Raw genomic sequence first — 21,582 nt, forward strand, 5'->3', positions numbered from 1 at the left:
GGGCCACTGTGTGAAACAGGATGCTGGACTAGATGGGCCTTGGGCCTGATCGAGCAGGGCTGTTCTTCTGTTTTTCTGTTCAGTGAAAGAGTTAAAAGCATGATAGCTAGGGGGAGAACTCTGTGGTGCCCCCCTTCCCTTGATACCCTAAGCATGTGCTTGTTTTGCCTTATGGTTAATCCAGGTCTGCCTGGGCTCTGTATGAAGCTGAGAGCACTCTGTCCTGACATGCTGGCAAGTGAATTTGTGGATGTCTGTTTTAACTTAACTCTAGTTTTTGCATACACTTTCAGCCAATGACATACCCAAGTTCTTTATATATTATCTCTTATAGTGTGTTACAATTTCTCTCTTTCAAACCTTTGTGCTTAGTTGATTCAAACATCTCCTTGAAAATAAACATGCATACTGTGCAGCCCTCCCATTCAGGCTAAACCTACAGCATATACTACTTTGGAATACCTTCAGGGTCTATCATGGACTGCTGATTCAGATTCGTGTCTTCAAGCTGTGTAATCAGGATTCCTCCATATGCACTAGAGGAACACTAAAACTGCTGCCCTTGAATTAGTTTACATGTTTCAGTATGATACGTGTATAAGCATTCTGCTTGGTAGACTTTTAAAATTGGTATATATTTCTTTGTTAAAATGGATTACAGTTTGCTTTTACAAATCTAAAAAAAGTGTCTTAAAGCAATGACACAAATAATGATAACCTCAAACCGTTGGATTATATTTATGAATTTCAAATATTTATTTATGCTTCATGAATAGTGAAGGTCTGATCAGCAGCTGGCAGGATTTTAACAGCGAATGGCTGGAAGCTGAAACACAAGAGCACTACTTGCATTTGTTCCTCTTGGCCACAAAACAGTTCACCAATAAATTCCCACAGGATGAAAAGCCACTTAATGTGAAAAACAAACCTTTACCCTGCAGTTCCTAACTTAAATTCATTTGTGTTGCAGCTCTGTAGGAGGTAGGGAATGAATTTAATCCATCGATTGTACTGAGAGAATGGAAGACAATGTTTGATTTTTCTGCCACAATCCTGGAGGCCAAGAATAGTGCTGAGGGGTGCTTTGGAGAAGCTGTCCAGGCAGGTTTTGCAAAGGCTTTCTGAGAGGGAGAAAGTAATCAACTGCAGTAAGATAATGCAGTTATTATTTCATTGTTGGTTCTACAGTATCTATTATTAGTGATATTAAAAAGGGTGAAAGGACAGTGTCAGAGCAACAACATTTCGGGGGGGGATGTTGTGTGTAGTCTGCACATATTTAGAAATCTGGAAATGCTTGTTTATTGATAATGTTTTATTTTATTATTTTATTTTGCAGTATGAAGGACCTCCAAATGTTAGTGAATACTTTGTGTTAGGGATGTACAGAATTGGTTCGATTGCGAACCAAACTACTGCGAACTGGTCCTTTCGAGCCGTTTGACTACAAACCACTTTGAGCTGGTTCATTGAACCAACCAGCCCAGCCAATTGGTTTGACTAAACCAGTTCTCATACCCACAGTTTGGTTTGAATTAGTACCAAGCCACATCAAACAGTCTGTGTACACACCTATTTTGTGTATTTTCCTCATCTCCCAAAATTATGCCTGGTTACCACATTACATTTTTTTAAAGCTACTATGGTCACCACAAAGTATGTTTGTATATTAGTTGAGTCTTGTCTCATTGCAGCTATTACTGTTTATTCAAGTGAACAAAGTTACATTGAATGGGTACATACTATTTCTATCATTGCTCGTATTCTTTACCACTAGTGCTGGTTTATACATGTATAAGTGACCTTGGTAAAAACCGTTAAGATAAATCTAGGCTGTAAAGAATGTAAGGCCTGTCTAGTCCAGCGACCACACAGTGGCCCACCAGATGCCTTTGAGAAGCCCAGAGGCAAGAGGTGAGGGCATGTCCCCTCTCTTGCTGTTGTTCCCTGCAACTGGTATTTAGGGGTGTCTTGCCTTTGGAGTAGCCATCGTCACATCCAGTGGCAGAGAATTCCATAGCTTAATTATGTGCTGTGTGAAAAAGTACTTCCTTTTGTCAGTCTAGTGTAGTGACGGGGGGCGGGGGGGCAGATTCTCTTTGTCCACTCTCTCTAATCCGTGCATAATTTTATACACCTTTATCATGTCTCCTCTTTTCCAAACTAAAAAGCCCAGGTGTTGTAGCCTTGTCATAAGGAAGGTGATCCTTATGGTTGCCCTCTTCTACACCTTTCCAGTTCTACAATGTCATCCTAAAGCTACAGTGACCAGAACTGTATGCAGTACTCAAATTGTGGCCAACCAATAGATTTGTATAAGGGCATTATAATATTAGCATTTTTATTTCCAATCCACTTCCTAATGATTCCTAGCATGGGATTTGCCTTTTTCATAGCTGTCGTGCACTGAGTCAACACTTTCAACGAGCTGTCCACCATGACCCCAAGATCTCTCTCCTGGTCAATCACGGACAGCTCAGACCCCATCAGTGTATATGTAAAGTTGGGTGGGGTTTTTGTCCCAATATGCATCACTTTAACACGTGCTTATACTGAACTTTATTTGCCATTTTGTCACCCACTCATCCAGTTTGGAAAGATCCTTTCGGAACTCCTCACAATCTGTTGTGGATTTCACTACCCTAAATAGTTCCTTGTCATCTTCAAATTTAGCAACTTTGCTGTTTACCTCAACTTGTAGATCATTTATGAACAAGTCAAAGAGCACTGGTCCCAGTACAGATCCCCGGGAGACCCCACTTCTTACTTCCCTCTTCTTCGATAACTGTCCATTTATACCTACCTTTGTGTTTGTTTCCTGGGCTTCAACCAGTTACCAGTCCACATATGAACCTGTGCCCTTATTGCATGACTGCTGAGTTAATTCAGTAAAGAAAGCAGCAGTCTCCTACAGCAGTTGTTGCAGATCTGAGAGTCCAGATGGCAGTTAATCTAGCCTAGAGGCAATGGAAAGGTCTTCAGATCTTCTGTTCTGAGCTCAATTAAAGGTGTTCAAAAGAGAATAGCTGCAGTTGCTGTTGAAATCAAACACATTTGACCAGAATTAACTGCAACTGTTGTATCTTCCTGCTATGCCAGCACATACCAATTCTCAATCAGCTGACAAAAATGGAATTGACTGATTTACATCAGTATAAAAGTAGCTTTTTACACTGAAAAACTGGAATCTTATTCCACTTCTAGGAATTCTGCACTAAAAAGATCTGTAGTCAGGCAGCCCAGATTCTGTGCTGGAAAGTTGCATTTTGCAACCTGTATAAATTATGCAGCTTGAGCAAATTTGCATAATTTATTTGCATAATTTATTTTGGCTCATCTCGTAGCAGGTGCAAAAAGCACATTGAAGTCTTGCCTCTAAATCACTAGTTGCTGGGATGTGAGCATGCATTACTCACATATTTAAAAGTATGTACTATATCGGGTAGCAGCAATATAGGAAGATGCTGAAAGGCATCATCTCATACTGCGCAGGAGGAGGCAATGATAAACCCCTCCTGTATTCTACCAAAGAAAACCACAGGGCTCTGTGGGTGCCAGGAGTTAAAATCGACTTGATGGACCTTTTATTTTCAAAGTAATAAGGGCTAGAAACCTTTTGAGGGAAAGTGGCCTTTTTCAGGAAGTTGAATTCTATGGCCAATTCTGCTTTCTTCCTATGCTCCTGCAGAATTGTAGTATACACACAGCGAGCCCCCTAAAAAGTCTTCACTTGATCTTCTTTACTAAAAGCATTCAAGATAACGAAGGGTGCAGTCCTGCTAACCGTTATGAATAGAAAATTCCACTGACCTCTAGAACCTACAGTGTAATCCTGTTCCAATATTTACTTGGAATGAAGACCCACTATGTCCAATGGGGTTTACTCCGGTAAACTAGCATTTAGGATTGTAGTCTTAAATGTAACCAATTTTGATGCAATCTTACACCAATATCTGGAAGTTACCATTGTCAATTCTTTACTGCTGTGTTTTGACTTTTGACTAGCTGTCGCTTCACTGTTGTTTTCCTCTTGTTTCCCCGCAGGGTTTATCACCGATTGGAAAGAATGCTGGGCTGCTTAATATCACCTTTAAGTATGACAGTAAGTTCTTCCTCTTGGTCATGCTGCTCTCTCTAGATAAATAACACTATTCATTAATGCAATACATTAGCTGAAATTACCATAGCAATGCATTATATTTTTTAAAAAATAAACCACAACAGACTGTTGTGCTATCCATTTTTATCAAGTTAACAATCAATTTGCACTTTTAACAGGTTACCACATTGTAAAACAAGGCATAAAAGTTAAAATACATTGCTAAAAATATTTTGTTTCTCCCAGCTGTTAAATGCCTATCCAAATAAGACAGCCTTCCAGTTGATATTCGACCTTGGGGTTTGATAGATGTCTGGAGGAAAAGAGATCCACTACTAGAATCCAGCGAACTCTGTGTGCCCTCACTATTTTGAAGCTGCTGCAAACTAGATACACTGTCAAGTCACTAGCCTTGCTTAGTCTTATTCTTTCATTGTAGGACAACCTCTCAAGTGTCTAGATCCCAGTCTGTTTAGATCCTTAAGGATCAGAGCACCCTGTGCCAAATAACTACAGTTTTGAGGCTATTAATCTTCGAAAACACTTGACAGTCTTCATCAGCAGTTGTCTGAGCTGCTCCTGGTTGATTCAGGAACCTTCAAACTGACCAGTAGCTCATAAAATAAGAGGAAGCTGCCTCTTCCATACCTCCTCAAACCATACTAAGCCATTCTCAGTTGGAGGCCATTTCAAACATTAGTGGTAGCAAACAGGTGTTGGTCATAATATCAACATACAGTGAGGTATGATAGCCGGTTCTGATTCCTGTCCCTGTATGGTTTATGTGGTATTCATGCATGTTACATTTGTATGTACAGATTGAAATTATAAGAGATGGTATGCCTAGGGGGAAAGGGATAAGTTTTTGATGACATATCTTGTGGGTTTTATACAAGCACTAGCTTTGAGTACCCAACATTGCTCAGGCTAAGAACATAAGAACAGCCCTGCTGGATCAGGCCCAAGGCCCATCTAGTCCAGCATCCTGTTTCACACAGTGGCCCACCAGAGGCCTCTAGGAAGCCAACAAGTAGGAGGTGAGGGCATGCCCTCTCTCTTTCTGTTGCTCCCCTGCAACTGGTATTGAGAGGCATTGTGCTTCTGAGGCTGGAGATGACCCACAGCCACAAGACTAAATAAGATTATAACAGCACAGCTGCCAATGGCACCTCAGTGGCAAACCCACCAAAGAGGCCCACCTGTTAGCCCAAAGTGAAGGGCATGAGTGCACCATTAACCAGGACTAAATGCTTGTGTATCAGTGCCACACAACACCAACACAGGAGCAGCCTCCTAACCAGCAACAGCAAATCCCCAAAATGTATCATGCACTTCACAGTGCCTTGTGGGATTTCCGGGGGCCAGGACAATGTGTCCCAGTCTGCAACCCTCCATGCTGCCAGGGGCAGCTGGTGTCCACTGGGTGCATAATATGAACACCCAGCAATCATCTGTGGGAGAGGTAAGTTCCAGCAGCCTTTCTCCCCAGACTGTGAGAAAGGGCCCAGACCAGTATCTTTCGGGCACTTTGAATAACTAGAGAGAGTACATTGAAGAGTCTCAGCACAATCCAAGCAAGGCTCACTACATCAAAATTAATAATTGGAAGTGTTGGCTTTGGCTGAATTATCTTGTCTAATGCTACTAAAATTTCTGCCACTTATACTTCTGTTTGCTATGTTCTGCTACATCAAACACTGGATACCTGTTGCTCCTTTTCTTTATTTTACTTAATGATAGCAAGTGTTTACAGTTTGTGAAAGAACTGCAAAACACAATGCCTTAAAAACAACTACTGTTTATCGAGAAAAAAAGATTTATATTCCTGAAATGTGAATCTTTGGGTAATAAAGTTTCACATTTTTATAATGGGAAATGCCATTATAATCCCATTTAAATAATGGGAAAGTAGGAGACTGTTCCCATTAAAGACACATGTTTATGTTTATAAATATGGAAAATGTCAGACAACTTAATTTGTTCTCTGTTTTGTTATCTCTGCCACTTGCTTTGGTACTTTATCTGTAAGTTACATGAATGCCTTTTGCTGCATTGAAAATTTGCTCCCCTGCCAGAAATCAATGGGATGTTAAAACCAAGTTGCACTTTGCCAAATGCTTGCATGTTGACATTCTCTTGAAAGAAGAGGATGTTTTTGAGCAAATGATTTCCAGATGGATTTGATATTTGTTCCCATTACTCAATTCCCCAGTCAGGTTGTTATGGAGCATGTTTACTGACACATATAAAGGGATCTTTAAACCAAAGGTCTAATCTCTGCGACAGAATGGGATGATACCACAAAAGGTGTTGAGACAGGCTTTAATCAAACAATAAGACAATTTATTGATCAATAAATACAAAAGAGAATTTGCAAAAATATGAATAAGTAGGAAATTAGCAATGAGCAGTCAATTAATAAACCAGGTAGAACAATTGTACATCTCAAACCACAGTGTTCTGGGGAACTGAATTCCTTGATTGTTAGGAAGTGGATATTGTATATACTGGGAAGCCTGGGAAAAGTGAGATATGGGAAAGAGAAAAATGACGGGGCTTACAGCAAATCAAGGCTGGCGGGAAGAAGTAGGCAAAAAGGAAAACTTAAATAATCTTCTATCAGCTCTGGTTGATACGCCAGCTGCATCCGTTTCTGAAATAAATGACCACAGAACAGTAGTTCCTCTGCTGATCACCTCCAGGCTCAACTATTGCAATGCGCTCTATATGGGACTGCCTTTGTACATAGTCCGGAAACTGCAGTTGGTACAGAATGCGGCAGCCAGGTTGGTCTCTGGGTCATCTTGGAGAGACCATATCATTCCTATCTTAAAAGATCTACACTGGCTTCCGATAAATTTCCAGGCAAAATTAGGGATGGGCCCGGACCGGTCCGGAGGCCATTTAAAAAGCCTCCAGACCAGTCCGGACTGGTCCGGACCTGGGCAGTCTGGTTCGGGTGGGGGGGTACCTTTAAGAGCGGCGGGAGGGTTTACTTACCCCTCCCGCCGCTTTCCCGCTCTCGCGCCATAATTCTAAGAGTAATTGGGGCGGCAGGACACTACCCTGCCGCCCCTTTCCCGACGTTGCTCTTCAAAATTCCCAGGTGTCCTTTGCGCGTGTGCGCGCAAGTCACAGAGACATGCGCGTGCGCGCTCATCTCTGTGACGTGCACACGCGCAGAGGACACCTGGGAGTTTTGATTAGCAACGTCGGGAAAGGGGCAGCAGGGTAGTGTCCTGCCGCCCCAATTACTCTTAGAATTACGGGCGCCAGAGCGGGAAAGCGGCGGGAGGGGTAAGTAAACCCTCCCGCCACTCTTAAAGGTACCCCCCCACCCCAGTGCCAGACCGCAGTTGGTGGTTCCGTGCACACCCCTAGGCAAAATACAAGGACTAGGTTATAACCTAACTCCACTGACTAGAGATGTACATATCAGGCGATATAGAAATATGATAAATAAATAAATAACCTATAAAGCCCTAAAAAGCTTAGGCCCTGGTTATTTAATAGAACATCGTCGCTATGAGCCCCACTGCCCATTGAGATCATCAGGAGAGGTTCGTCTGCAGTTGCCACCAGCTACTCGGTTGGCTACTCAGGGACAGGCCTTTTCTGTTGCTGCCCCGAGGCTTTGGAACACGCTCCCTGCTGAAATAAGAGCTTCCCCATCTCTTACAACTTTTAAAAAGGCAGTCAAGACACATTTGTTCTCCCAGGTTTTTAATTAGAGACTGTTTTAATAGTTTGATGGTTTTAAATAGTGTTAATGTTTTAAATCTTAAATTATTGTAATGTGTTAACCTTTTAGTTTGGTTTTTTGCAGAGGCTTGCATTTTGGCTGGTATACAAATAGGCTAAATAAAACAATTAAACAAACAAATAAATAAGAGGGGTATGCTTATATTTGACTGGAACAGGTTACCGGTACCATGGGGGACAGGATTGGAGTTGTGGGTGAGGAAGGAGAGAGAGAGAGAGAGAAGGAAGATGGGTACAGAAAAGACTTTGCTTGAAGCAGAGAGTTATGATGGGAGACAAAAATAGGATTTTTGTAGTGTGATCTGGCAGATTGACAATATTGTGGAGAGAAAGAGGAGAGGCAAGATTTGGAGCGCTTGAGTCTGTTGTGGCCCATACAGATGAAGAGTGGGCCATTCATGAATATGCATCCTTAGCTGTATTTGTGCTTACTGGCATGGAGCTGACTCTCTGATCAATGAGTGGTCCAAATGGTCCTGTAGGGACTTCCTGCCAGTGAACGGTGTGGTAGGATCCTGTGATGATGGGGCCTGCACTGAGCTAACCAATGAGAATTCAAAAGGGGCTTTCTCTGCTTTGATTCTGTTAGTGAAGGGATACAACAGAGAAACAGAGATTCCTAGGTGAGGTTCAGCACAGTTTTTAGCATCGGTATTGTTGCAGTTTGTGGTTGTGTTTTGGCCATTTTGAGAGGAGGCTTGAGAACAAGAAAGGGATAGGAAAATTGGTAGTAGTCTTAAGGGGAATGTATTGCTAGATCAGCAATAAGGGTGTTCTTACAATCATGGAGAGTGCATTTAAAGAGTTAGCTGTAATTGCCAGGCCCTGCATGCTTCACAATGTTTGAATTTCCAAACAATCCTGGTCAAACTGCTGTAAATGCTGTTTTACCACAGCAGTTTGACTGTGATTACCTGGAAATCTTTTAACTCTTTAATCACACTACCTGTAGTTGTAAGAATGCAACTGAGTTGAGTTTTCAGCTCCTATTCTCATGGGAAGATTCTTGGACCTTTGATTAGGCTATCAGGATGTGGTTGTCGCACTGGTTTTCCTTGTCCATATTTGCACTTCATATTTGGTATTCATTTTGAGCTTGAAGGGCCATGAACCTCTTAGATGATCAATTTAGTGGTTGCCGAGAACATCCTGGTCAGGCTTTAGTGTCTTGATTGGAACTGAGAACCCCATTAAGGAGGAAACTCTTCCCATTATTACATGTTCTGGCTAGGGTAGCTTCTCAGAGTGAATCACACACACCCCTCTGTGTCCTCAAGTACTTGCATGCAGTCCTCTAAGTCCTTTTCTTAGCAGCATGGGAGGGCGGGTAGTATGCTTTTACTTACATGCTTCCAAAGCCTTCTAATCTTTGACTTTTGTCACACAGGTAAACTTGGGGTTTTCTCTTTAGGAAGGAGGCAAATTTGAGGGGGGACATGAATATGCTGGTAACTCTCAACAATGTGCTCAGGTCTGAATTGTGGCAAATAACTGGAATGGTCAAGCAGGTTGTCGGGCTGTCTAGAGCTGCAGAGAGGTAGCCTTTCTCAGTTAGAATTTCCCCACAGAGGGAGTGCTACAGATCTGAGAGGTTTTATAGCAGGCAGTGGCACAGGCCTGGCTCTGAGGGATCACCTGATTGCCAGGACCAGGAGTGTACTAGTGGCTTGGCTTGAATTACCTACAGTCTGTCTTCTGACCAGCAGCCTCAGTGTGTCAAGTTTAGATCTCTTGCTTCCTATAGAATTATTTAGGATAGTTTGTAATTAATTCTTTCTGTCTATATTTCAAAAAAAGTGAATGTGTTATTTGTAACTACTCTTGAAGGTTTTCAGCTGAAATGTTTTAGGTCATTTGTAGCAAAGTTAGAATTCTTTTTCCATTTGCTTTTTAACTGGGCAACATGCCTCTAATGTATAGATTCTTAGATTTTGGCAAGTTGTCGAGCATAAACCTTGAGCAGCGTGGATTCAAAATGCAAGGCTAGCTATTAATTGGATCCAGATGTAATAGGAAGCTATTGCTCCAAACTGAAAAGACAGATTTCTGTTTTTCTAATAGGAAGCTTTTTCTGACTTATAGCAGGAGAATTCCACTTACAGTATCAAATCTGCTTTAACAATCCAAGGGCTGGCTATTGCAGAGTAGCAAGAGCATATCATTCTCTATGTAGTTCAAAGGCCCTGCAATTGATTTGCACTGTATTGGTCTTATGAATAGAAGTCAGCATCCCCAGACAAAATAAAACATATGCACAAAGATTCAGAATAATAGATGTTAGAAAATGGAGAACACTCTTTTTATCTTGCAAAGAACTGTGTAAGCTGCAGTTAAGACCACTTGCTTAACTATTTGTTGGGGCTCAAGACTATCCCTTTTGATGGTTTGGGACCAGGGTTGGAACGTTCATCAGATGGGCATAGTAAGAACATCGAAGGCTGTCTGCAGATGCTGCCTATTTACCTTTTGTGCAGAGTAGTTGGCAAGTGGCACAGGGTCGGGAAAGTGCCAGACTGTTTTGTGGGAGGCCAGCATTCCCCCAGGGGGTCATATAGCCCACTTGTAAGGCTGCCGTCACCACACATGGCTGTTTAGAAGAGGTGCTACTGTCAAAGTCAATGGGAAGAAATTGTTTGCAACAGCGATGGCTGGTGCGTATGGAGAGAAACCTGGCCAGAGGAGCATAACCTAGGTGGTAGAGGAGGAAGTGGGTGAGGATGAAACTCTCTCCCTACCAATCTGAGGTGCAAAGATTGTGGGAAGGCAAGATCAGGGCAGATCCAGCAGCTCAGCCTCTGGGGAAATCCCACACTACTGCTGAAACAAGTTGAAAACAGCAGCTTGGACTGGTTTATAGTTATAAACCAGTCTTGGTAGTGGCCTCAAAGTGGTAAGTTAGCAAATATGGTTGTGTTATATCTATTGTTGGGCTGTTTAGATCTGTTTATTTGTAACAGCTGAACAAAGGTTGCTGTGGTCCAACATGCTTTTCAATGTGTATTTGGGGAAAGCCTGAATTAAGCAACAAGATTAATTTTCTTTTTCAGACTGTACTCCTTATTTGAATTTGGTGGGGAAACATGTGATTGGTGATGTACAGAACATCACCATTAGTCAGTATGCGTGCTCTGATCAAGTTGCGGTGACAATACTGTGGACAGCAAATCCTATTGGTAAGTAGGAGAAATTGGCTTGGGATAACAGATCTATCTGGCAGCAATCTGCTGATAAGCAGTATTGTCAATAATGGAAAATTTCCTGTTTTTTCAATTTTCCATTATTTCCAATAATGGAAGTTGTCCTGTTTTTCTTTCACCAGCTAGAATTGTGTTCAACATCCAACACCATGCATAGCATCCAGTACGTCTCAAATTTCCTGTAATTAAACACTCCAAATATGGACTAGAAAAGAATATGTGTACATACAATACATCTTCTAGAGATAGATCATTATCAGTTTGGTCCAACGATGTCCAAAAGTCTTAGCATTGAGAAAACAACTGTGTGATTATTTGCAGAAAGCCCAGTAGCCTTAGTTTCACAGTCTAATATAAAGGATACTGCTCTCCAATGTAAAAAAACCTTATTGTCTGTGCAAGTGATACTAAACAGGTAAAAAATCTGGATGCAACCCAGAGTTGACTTGAATGGAAGAAAATAAACACTCAAGAATATAGGGCAGGAGGGGTGGAGGAGGGGAAAGAGGAGGTACTCCATGACTTGTGTAATGAGAAATGGCATCTCTTGGCAGGTCATTGGGTACATAAGCACATGTTGAACTCCTTCCTTCTCATTCAGATCAGTGAGACTTAAAGGTGCTTAACTTAGATCAACCCCTTTAGGTTGGATTAGGGCTGCACAGTTTTGGCCCTCTAGCTGTTGTTGGATTACAATTACAATCCTCCCTAGCCACAGTGGCCAATAATAGGGATGATGGGAGTTCTAATCCAACAGCATCTGGAAGGCTGAAACTGTGAAGCACTGGGTTAGATTCTCTTTCCCCCAACCCAAGCTGGGTTCTGTGGCATGTTTGCTTGGAAGTAGATTTTATTGAAGTGAGTATTTATTTAAATTGAGGCAAATGTGTGGGGAAGTAATTTGCCTAGGGAGCAAGAGGTTGCTGGTTCGAATCCCCACTGGTATGTTTCCTAGACTATGGGAAACATCTATATCAGGCAGCAGTGGTGAAAGATGCTGAAAGGCATCATCTCATACTGCACAGGAAGTGGCAATGGTAAACCCCTCCTGTATTCTACCAAAGACAACCACAGGGCTCTTTGGGCTCTGGGAGTCGACACCAACTCGACGGCACAACTTTACTTTACTTTAACACATCTAATGACACATTTAAACAATGCAATTTGTTTAACAAAGTTACCAAGATGCAATTTATTTATTTTATTTAAAATATTTATACCTTGTCTTCTAGTACACTACTGCTCAAGGCGGTTCACAACATTAATAAAATAGATACAATGTAAAATGAAAGATTAATAAAATCAGACAAGTTAAGACTAGGCTAAAACCACATTTAAAATGTAGTTTTAACAATATATATTTTTAAAGTTGTAAAATAAAAGTTATTTAAAAGCTAAAAACTGAAAACTACATATCCACATATCTTAATACAGAGGTATCATGCTAAGTATTCAATTCCAGAGCTATTTTGGCTCTTAATGCAAAGTGTTAGGCATGATTTAATAGCCATGTGCTTAGCTGAACAATTTAAACATGTCCAATATGCCAGTAATCTGCTAGTGGATGCCATTTTTCACTACACAAGACCTGGAATTCCCTTTCATGTCCCACCCTCTCCTGCTTTATTTGTTGTGTTGGTTCTTGCTTACCCGTGTTTTGCAAATTATAACTTCAGAAAATAAAATAATAAACAGAAAAACACCTAAAGCTTGATGAATTCCACCTTATGTAGTTATATTCAATAGCTGGCAATCTGAATATAAAATAATGAGTAGTTGCTCATAAGGAATGGGGAAGTGATACCCAGTGCTTCCAAGAGTGGAGAGTTACTGAATTGCTAATCTGCAGCTGCAGGTTTGGCTGCATCCAATCTCCATGGGATACAAAGCTTGGTGTTTTCTCTTGTAATGATCAGAGGTTAATCCTTTTGAAAGCACCAAGAGAGAACTGTAGTTGAAAGATCTCAGGTAACAGGGAGCCCGTTAATTCTTCTCTTTCATGGTTTCACAAACACTACTTTTATTCCTCTAAATATTAAGAACACAGTGGGTGGCTCAGTTGCCTTTCCCATTGCAAGATCATTTTAGACCTGAGAAATAAGATACTTGTGCAAATACACACACTTTAGAATACTAAATTCAAGCACAAAAAATATACAGAGTTAAGTTATGGTAAACTGGAACAAAGGAGGGTCTTCCGTTGTTAGTATTCACACAGCTACTCTTTTATATCAGCCTCAAAATCAAAAATTGTTGTCTTAATAAATGGCATCCTTGCTATAAACAGCGTAGGCTGTCATCTTAGCTATGCATCTGCCTTTCCTCTGAAGTGACTGTGATTTATCAAGTACAAACCTTTGCACCACTCCCAGCTGGCCACTTATGCAGAGCTCCTCTTAAAAACATGCTTCCAAGGTTCCAGCTATACAACTATTTTTACAATAGTTCTCACCCCAACAAAGCTTTTCACATTCAGCTACAATTACTAATCTCTTCAATTGGTAGGCACTTGAAGTAACTCTCTGACTCTCTGTGCAAGGTCAGAGATAATCTCCTCTCTGCCCCTTTCCATCCCCTAGCTTGGTTAGGGGGACTAGGCATTTTCCATGTTGCACTGTACTTTTGGAGGTGCTCTTAGTGTCTCAAAAATGCAGTAGGACGGTGGCAAGCTCCCAAACTTGGAGCAAAGGAGAAGAAACAAGGAATTGTCCCTGACCTTGCGCTGTACTTTAGAGGCAGTCCAAGTGTCTCTGTAGCACAAGATCAGGTTCCTGGTGACCACAACACAAGTACCAAGGCCAGCCAAAATTTGTGGATGCCTGTGGCTCAGCAGGGAAATGCTTGACTAACAAGCAGAAGATTGCCAGTTCGAATCCCCGCTGGTACTATATCGGGCAGCAGTGATATAGGAAGATGCTGAAAGGCATAATCTCATACTGCACAGGAAGAGGCAGAGGTAAACCCCTCCTGTATTCTACCAAAGACAACCACAGGGTTCTGTGGGCGCCAGGAGTCGAAATGGACTTGACAGCACACTTGACCTTTACATCAGAGCAAAGTGTAATCACAGAACTCATGCTAGCTATATAATTAATCTTCAAAAGAAAGGTACAAACAGTTTATTGTGCAACTTAAAAAAAAGAAGTTACACACCAGGCATTTCAAAGTCACAGGACCCCCACCCCCATTCCAGTGATCCCTCAGCAGTGTGGGAGCCACTCTAGTATCTCCTTCCTGTACTGCTCCATTAATAATGGGAATCCAGAAGTCATATGGGTGGAGTCAGCTTATGAATATATGTCTTTATATGTAGTCAGTCTTTAAATATTAACTTTTGTTTAAATGCAGGTATCGAATTTCTAAAGGGATTTCGAGTAATACTTGAAGAGTTAAAATCAGAGGGGAGACAGTGTCAACAACTGGTTTTAAAAGACCCAAAGCAGCTCAACTCAAGTTATAAGTGGACTGTAAGTGGTGTGCTTCAGAAAAATATTTTGTTTTTTAAACTTGTCTGAAGTGTTGGATCATGTAGGCCAAACTCCCCAAACGATTTACTTATGAGAAACTCCACTCGAGTTCATGGGGCTTTTCACTGCAAGTTCTTTTCAAAGGTGTCATGTGGAATACTAGAGCTCAGATAGGTGTTTGCTAAAAAAAATTTTTTTTATTGTTGAAGGTGGTGGTGGTAGCAAAACCATCACAGTAGATCCTGGGCACTTATTAGTTGTCCCTCTGGACAGTTAAAAAAAAAAAGTTCTGCTCAGAGTTATTGTATTGGATACTAGGCTAAGATGAAAATGCCAGCTAGCCCTGCAACAACTCACTCAGTAGCCACACATCCTGCTCTCCTTGGGTACAGTGTTTGTCTTTGCAGACAAATGCTGTGCTTAGAGAGATTAGGGGAAGGGGTATAGCTACAGAGGGTGTAGGAGTGAGGGCTAGCTAGTGTACTTGTTTTAGCCCTGTACCTCGGTACAATAACTTCTGAACAGACTAATGTGAGATTTCAGTGAGTCACTTCTGAGTTCTGAAGAAATCAGTGTGGTATAGTGGTTAAGAGTGTTGGACTAGGACCAGAGAGACCCGAGTTCAAACCCCCATTCAGTCATGAAACTCACTAGGTGACTCTGGGCCAGTCACTTCTCTCTCAGTCTAACCTACCTCACAGGGTTGTTGTGAGGATAAACATAACCATATACACCTCTCTGGGCTCTTTGGAGGAAGAACAGGATAGAAATGCAGCAACAACAATAGGAGCTTGACAAGCTGATGAAGGAACATTGCAGAGTGGTGAGTGTGTGATGCTCTATATCAGGGGTTTCCAACCCCTGGTATTCTAGATGTTGCTGAACTGCAACTCCCATAATTCCCAGCAAGAATTTATTGTGGCTGAGGATGATGGGAATTGTAGTTCATCAACATCTGGAGTACCATCTGCTTTGGTGGTACTCCAGTTTTGGAACCCCTGCTCTACACCCAACCTACCCTGTACACTGCAACCTCAGCACTTCATTGCCTTTGCCTGTTGTTTCTCATTGCCCTGGCACATATTTGTAAATGATGCTCTAAGTAACCATCTGTCATACAGCGCTGTGCTTGTGTAGAGTATAAAAGACAGACAGTGGCAACACTGAAGGCAAAGAGTTTTAGAAAATGTTAGCAGAGTAGCTAAGACTACAAGAGTGACTTCAAAATATGTTTATGGAGTAGCATGGGGGTCCAGGCCAGTTCTTATACAAAGTGGGATGTGTAACCCTATTACTTTTATCTGTTTTTATCAGAGCTGGGCACATTGTTCTTCTTTGTGAACTTCATGGCCATGCCTTTGTAGCAAAGGATTAGCCCTATGAAGTGCTAGAAGAAAAGTGCATTATTGCCACTTGCCGGGGGAGGCGGGGCAGGACATGTTTCCTGTTTGGAAGATTATGGTACAAATCAAGAAGCCTCTAGCTGTTTTGGGTGCCCTATTATCAGGATTAAATGGTGGCATCTAAGTTCTTAAAAGTAAATAAGCACATTTTTATAAAGAAGATGTTAGTTGGGAAATGTGAATGCTGGGAAAATATGCACTCTAATATTTACATTCAAGTAGACACAAAATATTTGCTTTCAAGTAGCCATAAAATATATTACTGACTGACTTCAATTTCTTCTCCCACTCAGGGTGTGGAGTCTCAGCCTTTTCTAAATCTGAAATTTGAAACCGACTACTTTGTAAAAATTGTTCCTTTTCCTTCCATTAAGAATGAAAGTAACTATCACCCATTTTTCTTCAGAACTCGGCGTAAGTACGGCAGCAGTTGTGGCTTTCTGCTTTGCAGATTTCTAGGTCTTGTGTCTTATGAAAGTGGGGAGCAACTAGATCTGCATACTTCTAATCCACATCAAAGCATAGTCTTCACTGAAATTAATTTGGTCTTCCCCAAAAGATGATGGGGTGGACATCTCAATCTACAATACAGGAAATGATGAGTGCTCCAATACATTAGAAGAGCCCTGCTGGAACAGACAAAAGGTCCATAAAGTCCATCATTTTGTCCCCTGTAGTGGCCAGCCAGATGCCACAAGGAGAGCCTGGAGGCATTAGCTTCTCCCACGGTAGCTCCCCAACAATTGCTATTCAGCGTTATACTGCCCCTGAACCTGAAAGTTCGATATAACCATCATGGCTGGTAGCCATTGATAAGTCTTACCTTTTTATGGACTTGTCTAATCCTCGTTTACAGCTGTCTGAACTATTGGCCATCACCATATCTTGAGATGGCAAATTCTGTAATTTCAATATGAATTATGCACATCTGTTTCCCCCCAGTAAACACTCTTAGGAAGTTAGACTATAGGAGGGCTAGTTCATACACTGGCATTAGAATATACAGCACAAGCATCAGGATAAAGAAACAAACCTTGGACTTCATTTCTACTATTTATACAACCTTTAGTGTAAATTGGGGCCTAGGTGCATAAATGTCTTTACAAATGGGACCCTACACATTTTTGCTATGGACTGATTGCATGACCAAAGCCTTCATGTGTCCGAATTTATCTGCGTGAACTCCTGTTCACATTAATGGTTCTGAGTGTGACAGGGAAGGTTACACCTCTCTCCTTGTATATTCTGCACCCTGTGTGTGGATCAGCCATCAGGATAAGTAAAGATACAAATAACAAACAAAGATATCATGTAATTATCATATGGATTGTCTGTTGGACTGAATTTGTAGCTTTACTCAGGATATTAATAGTTTGAAGTTTCCATTCTAAACTATTGCTGTGGATATTAAAATATTACTTTCCTCCTCTTGCTTACATAGTCAGGTCACATGAAGATCCTGCTTCTTGTATGTTGCACAACAAATTTTTAGGAAAAACTATAGTTTTCCTACATTAATCTCTTGGAATATTTGAGCTGTCCCATCTAGACGACTCTGGGCAGATGATAATTAGCAATTCTGTGACAGCCTGAATGGCTTACCCACATGCAACAAGTCAAAGGCTGCTGGAATGGTGGGTTCTTTAGGCCCTTTCCACTGGCCTTCAGGTGGTTATGGAGGGAGGACCAGTGTGTTTGGGTGACATAAGCCTAGTTCATACAGTCATTCCTGTGAGTTACTCATATTAGCATGATTGTGTGAAACCACTCGAAGACTGGAATCTCAGATTAATTTGGGGCCATAAACTACCTTGGCATGGGATTCATGTTAATGTTGGTAAGCCATATTAAACCTAGATTTGAACAATTTTGTGAACTAGGCCATAGAATCATTAGCCCTATCCTAGTTTCTTGTTCTAGAAAAACTTGATGGATATGCCTTTTCCCCTGAAGTAGGCTTTCTTGTTAACTAATTACTGTTTAAGAAAAGTGATATCCTGCCTTTCTCATTATAAGAAAGCTCAAGGTGGTGTACCACAAGAGTTAAAATAAATTTTATTATGCTTTTATTTTGTTTATCATAAAATAAAAATGTATTAACTAAAATAAAAACAAACTAAACAAGCAGCAGAAAACAACCAAAACACAAAATCAACAGTTGCAACCAACCATGACTAATTAAAAACCTGCTGAAAAAAACATGTCTTCAGTGACTATTGAAAGAAAGGCAGACTGGTTGTCAGGCAGATTTCCTGGGACAGGGTGTTCCACAACTTTGGGTTACTACCAAGAAAGCGCTCTAGCATGTCACCACCAACTGAGCCTTGGTGGAGGAATGTGCAAGAGCCCTCTGTTGCTTATAATGAGCAGGCAGATTAATAGGGGGTGGGGTGGTGGTCTTTTCAGTAACCTGGTCCTAAGCCATTTCAGGCTTTAAAGGTAAAAATTAGCACCTTTTAATTTTGTCTGGAAATGGACTAGGAAATATGCTGGTTGTAAAAGTATAGATCTTTATCAGTTTTGTGTGTGTGTTTTCCTTGACAGCTTGTGAATTGTTGCTACAGCCGGAAAACTTAGCCTGCAAACCTTGTAAGTGGAAATATTCACTTAGTATGATCTATACCCAGATATAGTACATGTATACAAAATAAAATAAATCCATGTTCTTGAAATAGCTCAACATCTTTCTTTTCCTTGATAGTTTGGAAGCCGAGGAGCCTGAACGTTACTCAGCAAGGCTTTAACATGCATGTGTCCTTTGACCATGCTCCACATAATTTTGGATTCCGATTTTATTATTTGCACTACAAACTTAAACATGAAGGACACTTCAAACAGAAGACCTGCAAACAGGTATGCCAAGCATGGTTTGCAATACTGTATGTATTGAACTGCTAGGTGTCAACAGCTCTTTATTGTTAACTATCAGGCCTCATTTCTCGCCATTTTAGTCAGTGTATTTAAAGCAAACTTTCTGAAATGGGTTTAATTGGTTATTGCTCCTTTACCAAGAATGTGTTATAAATCATATGAACACATTAGGAAGTCTCATTTTCTCCCTAGGAAAAACTCATTGGATATGGTTAATCCAAACTTACGTACTTTCAAAACCTCTTCATTTCAATGGGAGAGAATTTAGCAGGTGCTTAACTCTTCCCCACTGAAATCAATGAAAGCTGAATATGTTGAGATTGGCTGGTATGGATCGTGCCAGTTTGGCTGGTATGGATCCATTGGCTGGTATGGCTCTGGATTTTTGAGAGTGCTATTGACTGTTTCTTATCTCAAAATAATAAGTAATATATCTGGGCTAAGAGTGCTTCAGTGTTATACAGCTTTTAATCTATGGAATACAAATGCAGTGTTTTCATTACAGGCCATAAAACATTGTACAGTTCTAACTTCCTTGGATTAAATGCCAGTTGCTTTCTATCATATGAATTCATCTTTGGAATCTGTTCCCTTGGGCAGTGTGATAGAAAATTGGGCTACCATCCAACAGAACCAGTCTGGGTACAGCAGGGCTCTCCTGTTGCATTAGCTAGGCGAAAGAAAAGAGCCTTGTACACCTGTGTTCGCACAGGGATTTAGATTTTTGGCATGGGGGGGTGAGAGAGAGAAAGAGTGGGAGAACACAAACTTGCATTTATCTTTACTAGATGAATTTCAGATGCTTAGAAGCAGCATGAATTTCCAAACTGGCTGTCTTTTTAAAGTGAGTGCATTTTCTGCTAGTGTTCAAAAGTATAAAAATTGCTCATTTAAAAATTGCCTTCAATTCTTGATAGGAAAAAAATACAGACGTCACAAGCTGTACTCTTCAGAACGTCTCACCAGGAGATTATATAATTGAGGTGAGGTAAATTATTTGTAGTTTTCAGAAGCTGGAATCGGCAGAAATTGCTTGCCTTGTAAAATTAAAGGAGCCACTATTCTTCAGCTCCTTTTGAAGTTGGGAGTTTTATAGATGATGATTATACATTTGCTATATCTTTGCAGTATTACAGTGGTGAGAGTATTTGCTATGATTTTACTTATAAAAATAGGTAGGGGGAGTGGGAAATAGGTAGGGGCAAAAGCTGAATCCAAACACTCTTGACAATTCTATATTTAGAGCAGAGTTTTGAAACTTGGATTTGTTTAGGTTACATGATGTGAAAATGGAAGTTTTTGGAGGATGGGGAGTTGATTAGTTGTTAAATATGGGAAGATTGTTTAAGCATGCTGGTCTATGACTGACTTTAAGTTGTAAAAACATGAAATCGTTCAACTTAATTTCATAGTCCTAAGGATTAATATTTATTTTAATGTTTTAAAATGTGCGCTCATATATTTCTAAATGTATTAAAATTTTGGAATCTTTTCTTCTGGACCAACTCTGGACTCGTTCATATATGCATATGACACTTGATAACTTGTAGCTTAATGGGTAACTCACAGCTCAACCTATGAACCAACTCTTTTGAAAAGCATTGAGTCTCTGAGGATATAAAAGTTCTGACTATAAGATTAAATGATGCATTCACACAGTCATCTGTGTGAAATTGTGTGACTGAGGTTGCAGTCATCAACTGAAGCATGTGTGAACTGCTAGTCCATAGGCGGTTAATTAATTTAACTTCTCTTGGTAACCTCACATCTTTGTAAAACGTCTAGTTACCTAACAGTGATCTGTTATGTCTAAAAATAAATATTTTATATACACTTCTTTTAAAGCTGGTTGATGATACAAACACAACAAGGAAAACTATGCACTATGCATTAAAACCAGGTATGTCTCCCCCCGCCCCCCGCCCCGCGCTCACTCTTAAGAAAAATATGTTACTTTGACATTACTTCTGAATAATAATTTTTGATCTGTAGTTAGGATAGCTAACGTCTTAGAACACTAATCACATCTTGGGGAGAAAGGGGTGGATTCCTTGGCTTATTCTTGCTGCTTCTGTCCTGTGTAATGTTATGATCAGCACCATTGAACAGTGAAATCACTACAGTGCCACCTTGTATTTTGGCTGCATAACAATGGTAGACGAAAGCAAAGCTTAAATAATTTAGTGCTCATATATTGTTTAATGTAACATTATCACACAAAAAAACATTTAGTTTGGATGAGTTTGTCTTGCATGTGCTAGCCAAGGAAACAGGAAGACAAAATTGTTTTAAAAATCTCAATTTGAGCAGAGCTAATTTAGTTCTGTTTGTTCTTTTTCCCAAAGTACACTCCCCGTGGGCAGGACCAATAAGAGCAATAGCCATTACCGTTCCCTTGGTTGTCATCTCTGCATTTGCAACGCTTTTTACAGTGATGTGTCGCAAAAAGCAGCAAGGTATGTATATAAATATATTTTTGAAATTTGGAGTAGGGGGACTTTACAATAGGACTAAACATAAAAAGGAGCCTGATTCTGTGTTAAAAGCTAGATTCCATCATCATAAGTGTTCTTCAGCCTGTTCTGCTGCTGTATTTCTGTTCTACCTTTAACCCAGCATGGAGGTGAACTTGTTCCTCCTTGGCAAGCTCTAGTCATACGTGGGATGAGAAGACTGACATGCAGCAATCAGTGACACTTCTGTAACTTCTGGGAGCAGCTGAAACAGCCTCTGGTGAGGAGCTACAGACCTGTAGCATGTCTTATTGCCTGGCTGAAAACTGC

The 21,582-nt window shown here is 40.7% G+C and overlaps 1 protein-coding gene across 19 annotated transcripts in view; it reads left to right on the plus strand.

Annotated features, from left to right (window-relative positions):
* IL17RD (interleukin 17 receptor D) overlaps positions 1 to 21,582 on the plus strand; it is a 138,104-nt gene that overhangs the window by 90,764 nt on the left and 25,758 nt on the right. For 6 of the 19 annotated variants that reach the window (XM_053296320.1, XM_053296323.1, XM_053296318.1 and 3 more), the window contains 10 exons: positions 971 to 1,148; positions 4,045 to 4,094; positions 10,909 to 11,034; positions 14,407 to 14,525; positions 16,222 to 16,342; positions 18,473 to 18,517; positions 18,630 to 18,781; positions 19,717 to 19,782; positions 20,645 to 20,699; positions 21,145 to 21,255. In XM_053296320.1, coding sequence (XP_053152295.1) covers positions 4,067 to 4,094; positions 10,909 to 11,034; positions 14,407 to 14,525; positions 16,222 to 16,342; positions 18,473 to 18,517; positions 18,630 to 18,781; positions 19,717 to 19,782; positions 20,645 to 20,699; positions 21,145 to 21,255 — 823 coding nt within the window. In that variant the 5' untranslated portion in view covers positions 971 to 1,148; positions 4,045 to 4,066. Of the gene's footprint in view, positions 1 to 970; positions 1,149 to 4,044; positions 4,103 to 10,908; positions 11,035 to 14,406; positions 14,526 to 16,221; positions 16,343 to 18,472; positions 18,518 to 18,629; positions 18,782 to 19,716; positions 19,783 to 20,644; positions 20,700 to 21,144; positions 21,256 to 21,582 lie in introns of all 19 variants that reach the window. The other 13 variants (XM_053296309.1, XM_053296324.1, XM_053296315.1 and 10 more) reach the window with 3 other exon arrangements.

The sequence above is a fragment of the Hemicordylus capensis genome, chromosome 2 (assembly GCF_027244095.1).
Source record: "Hemicordylus capensis ecotype Gifberg chromosome 2, rHemCap1.1.pri, whole genome shotgun sequence".
NCBI lineage: Eukaryota > Metazoa > Chordata > Lepidosauria > Squamata > Cordylidae > Hemicordylus > Hemicordylus capensis.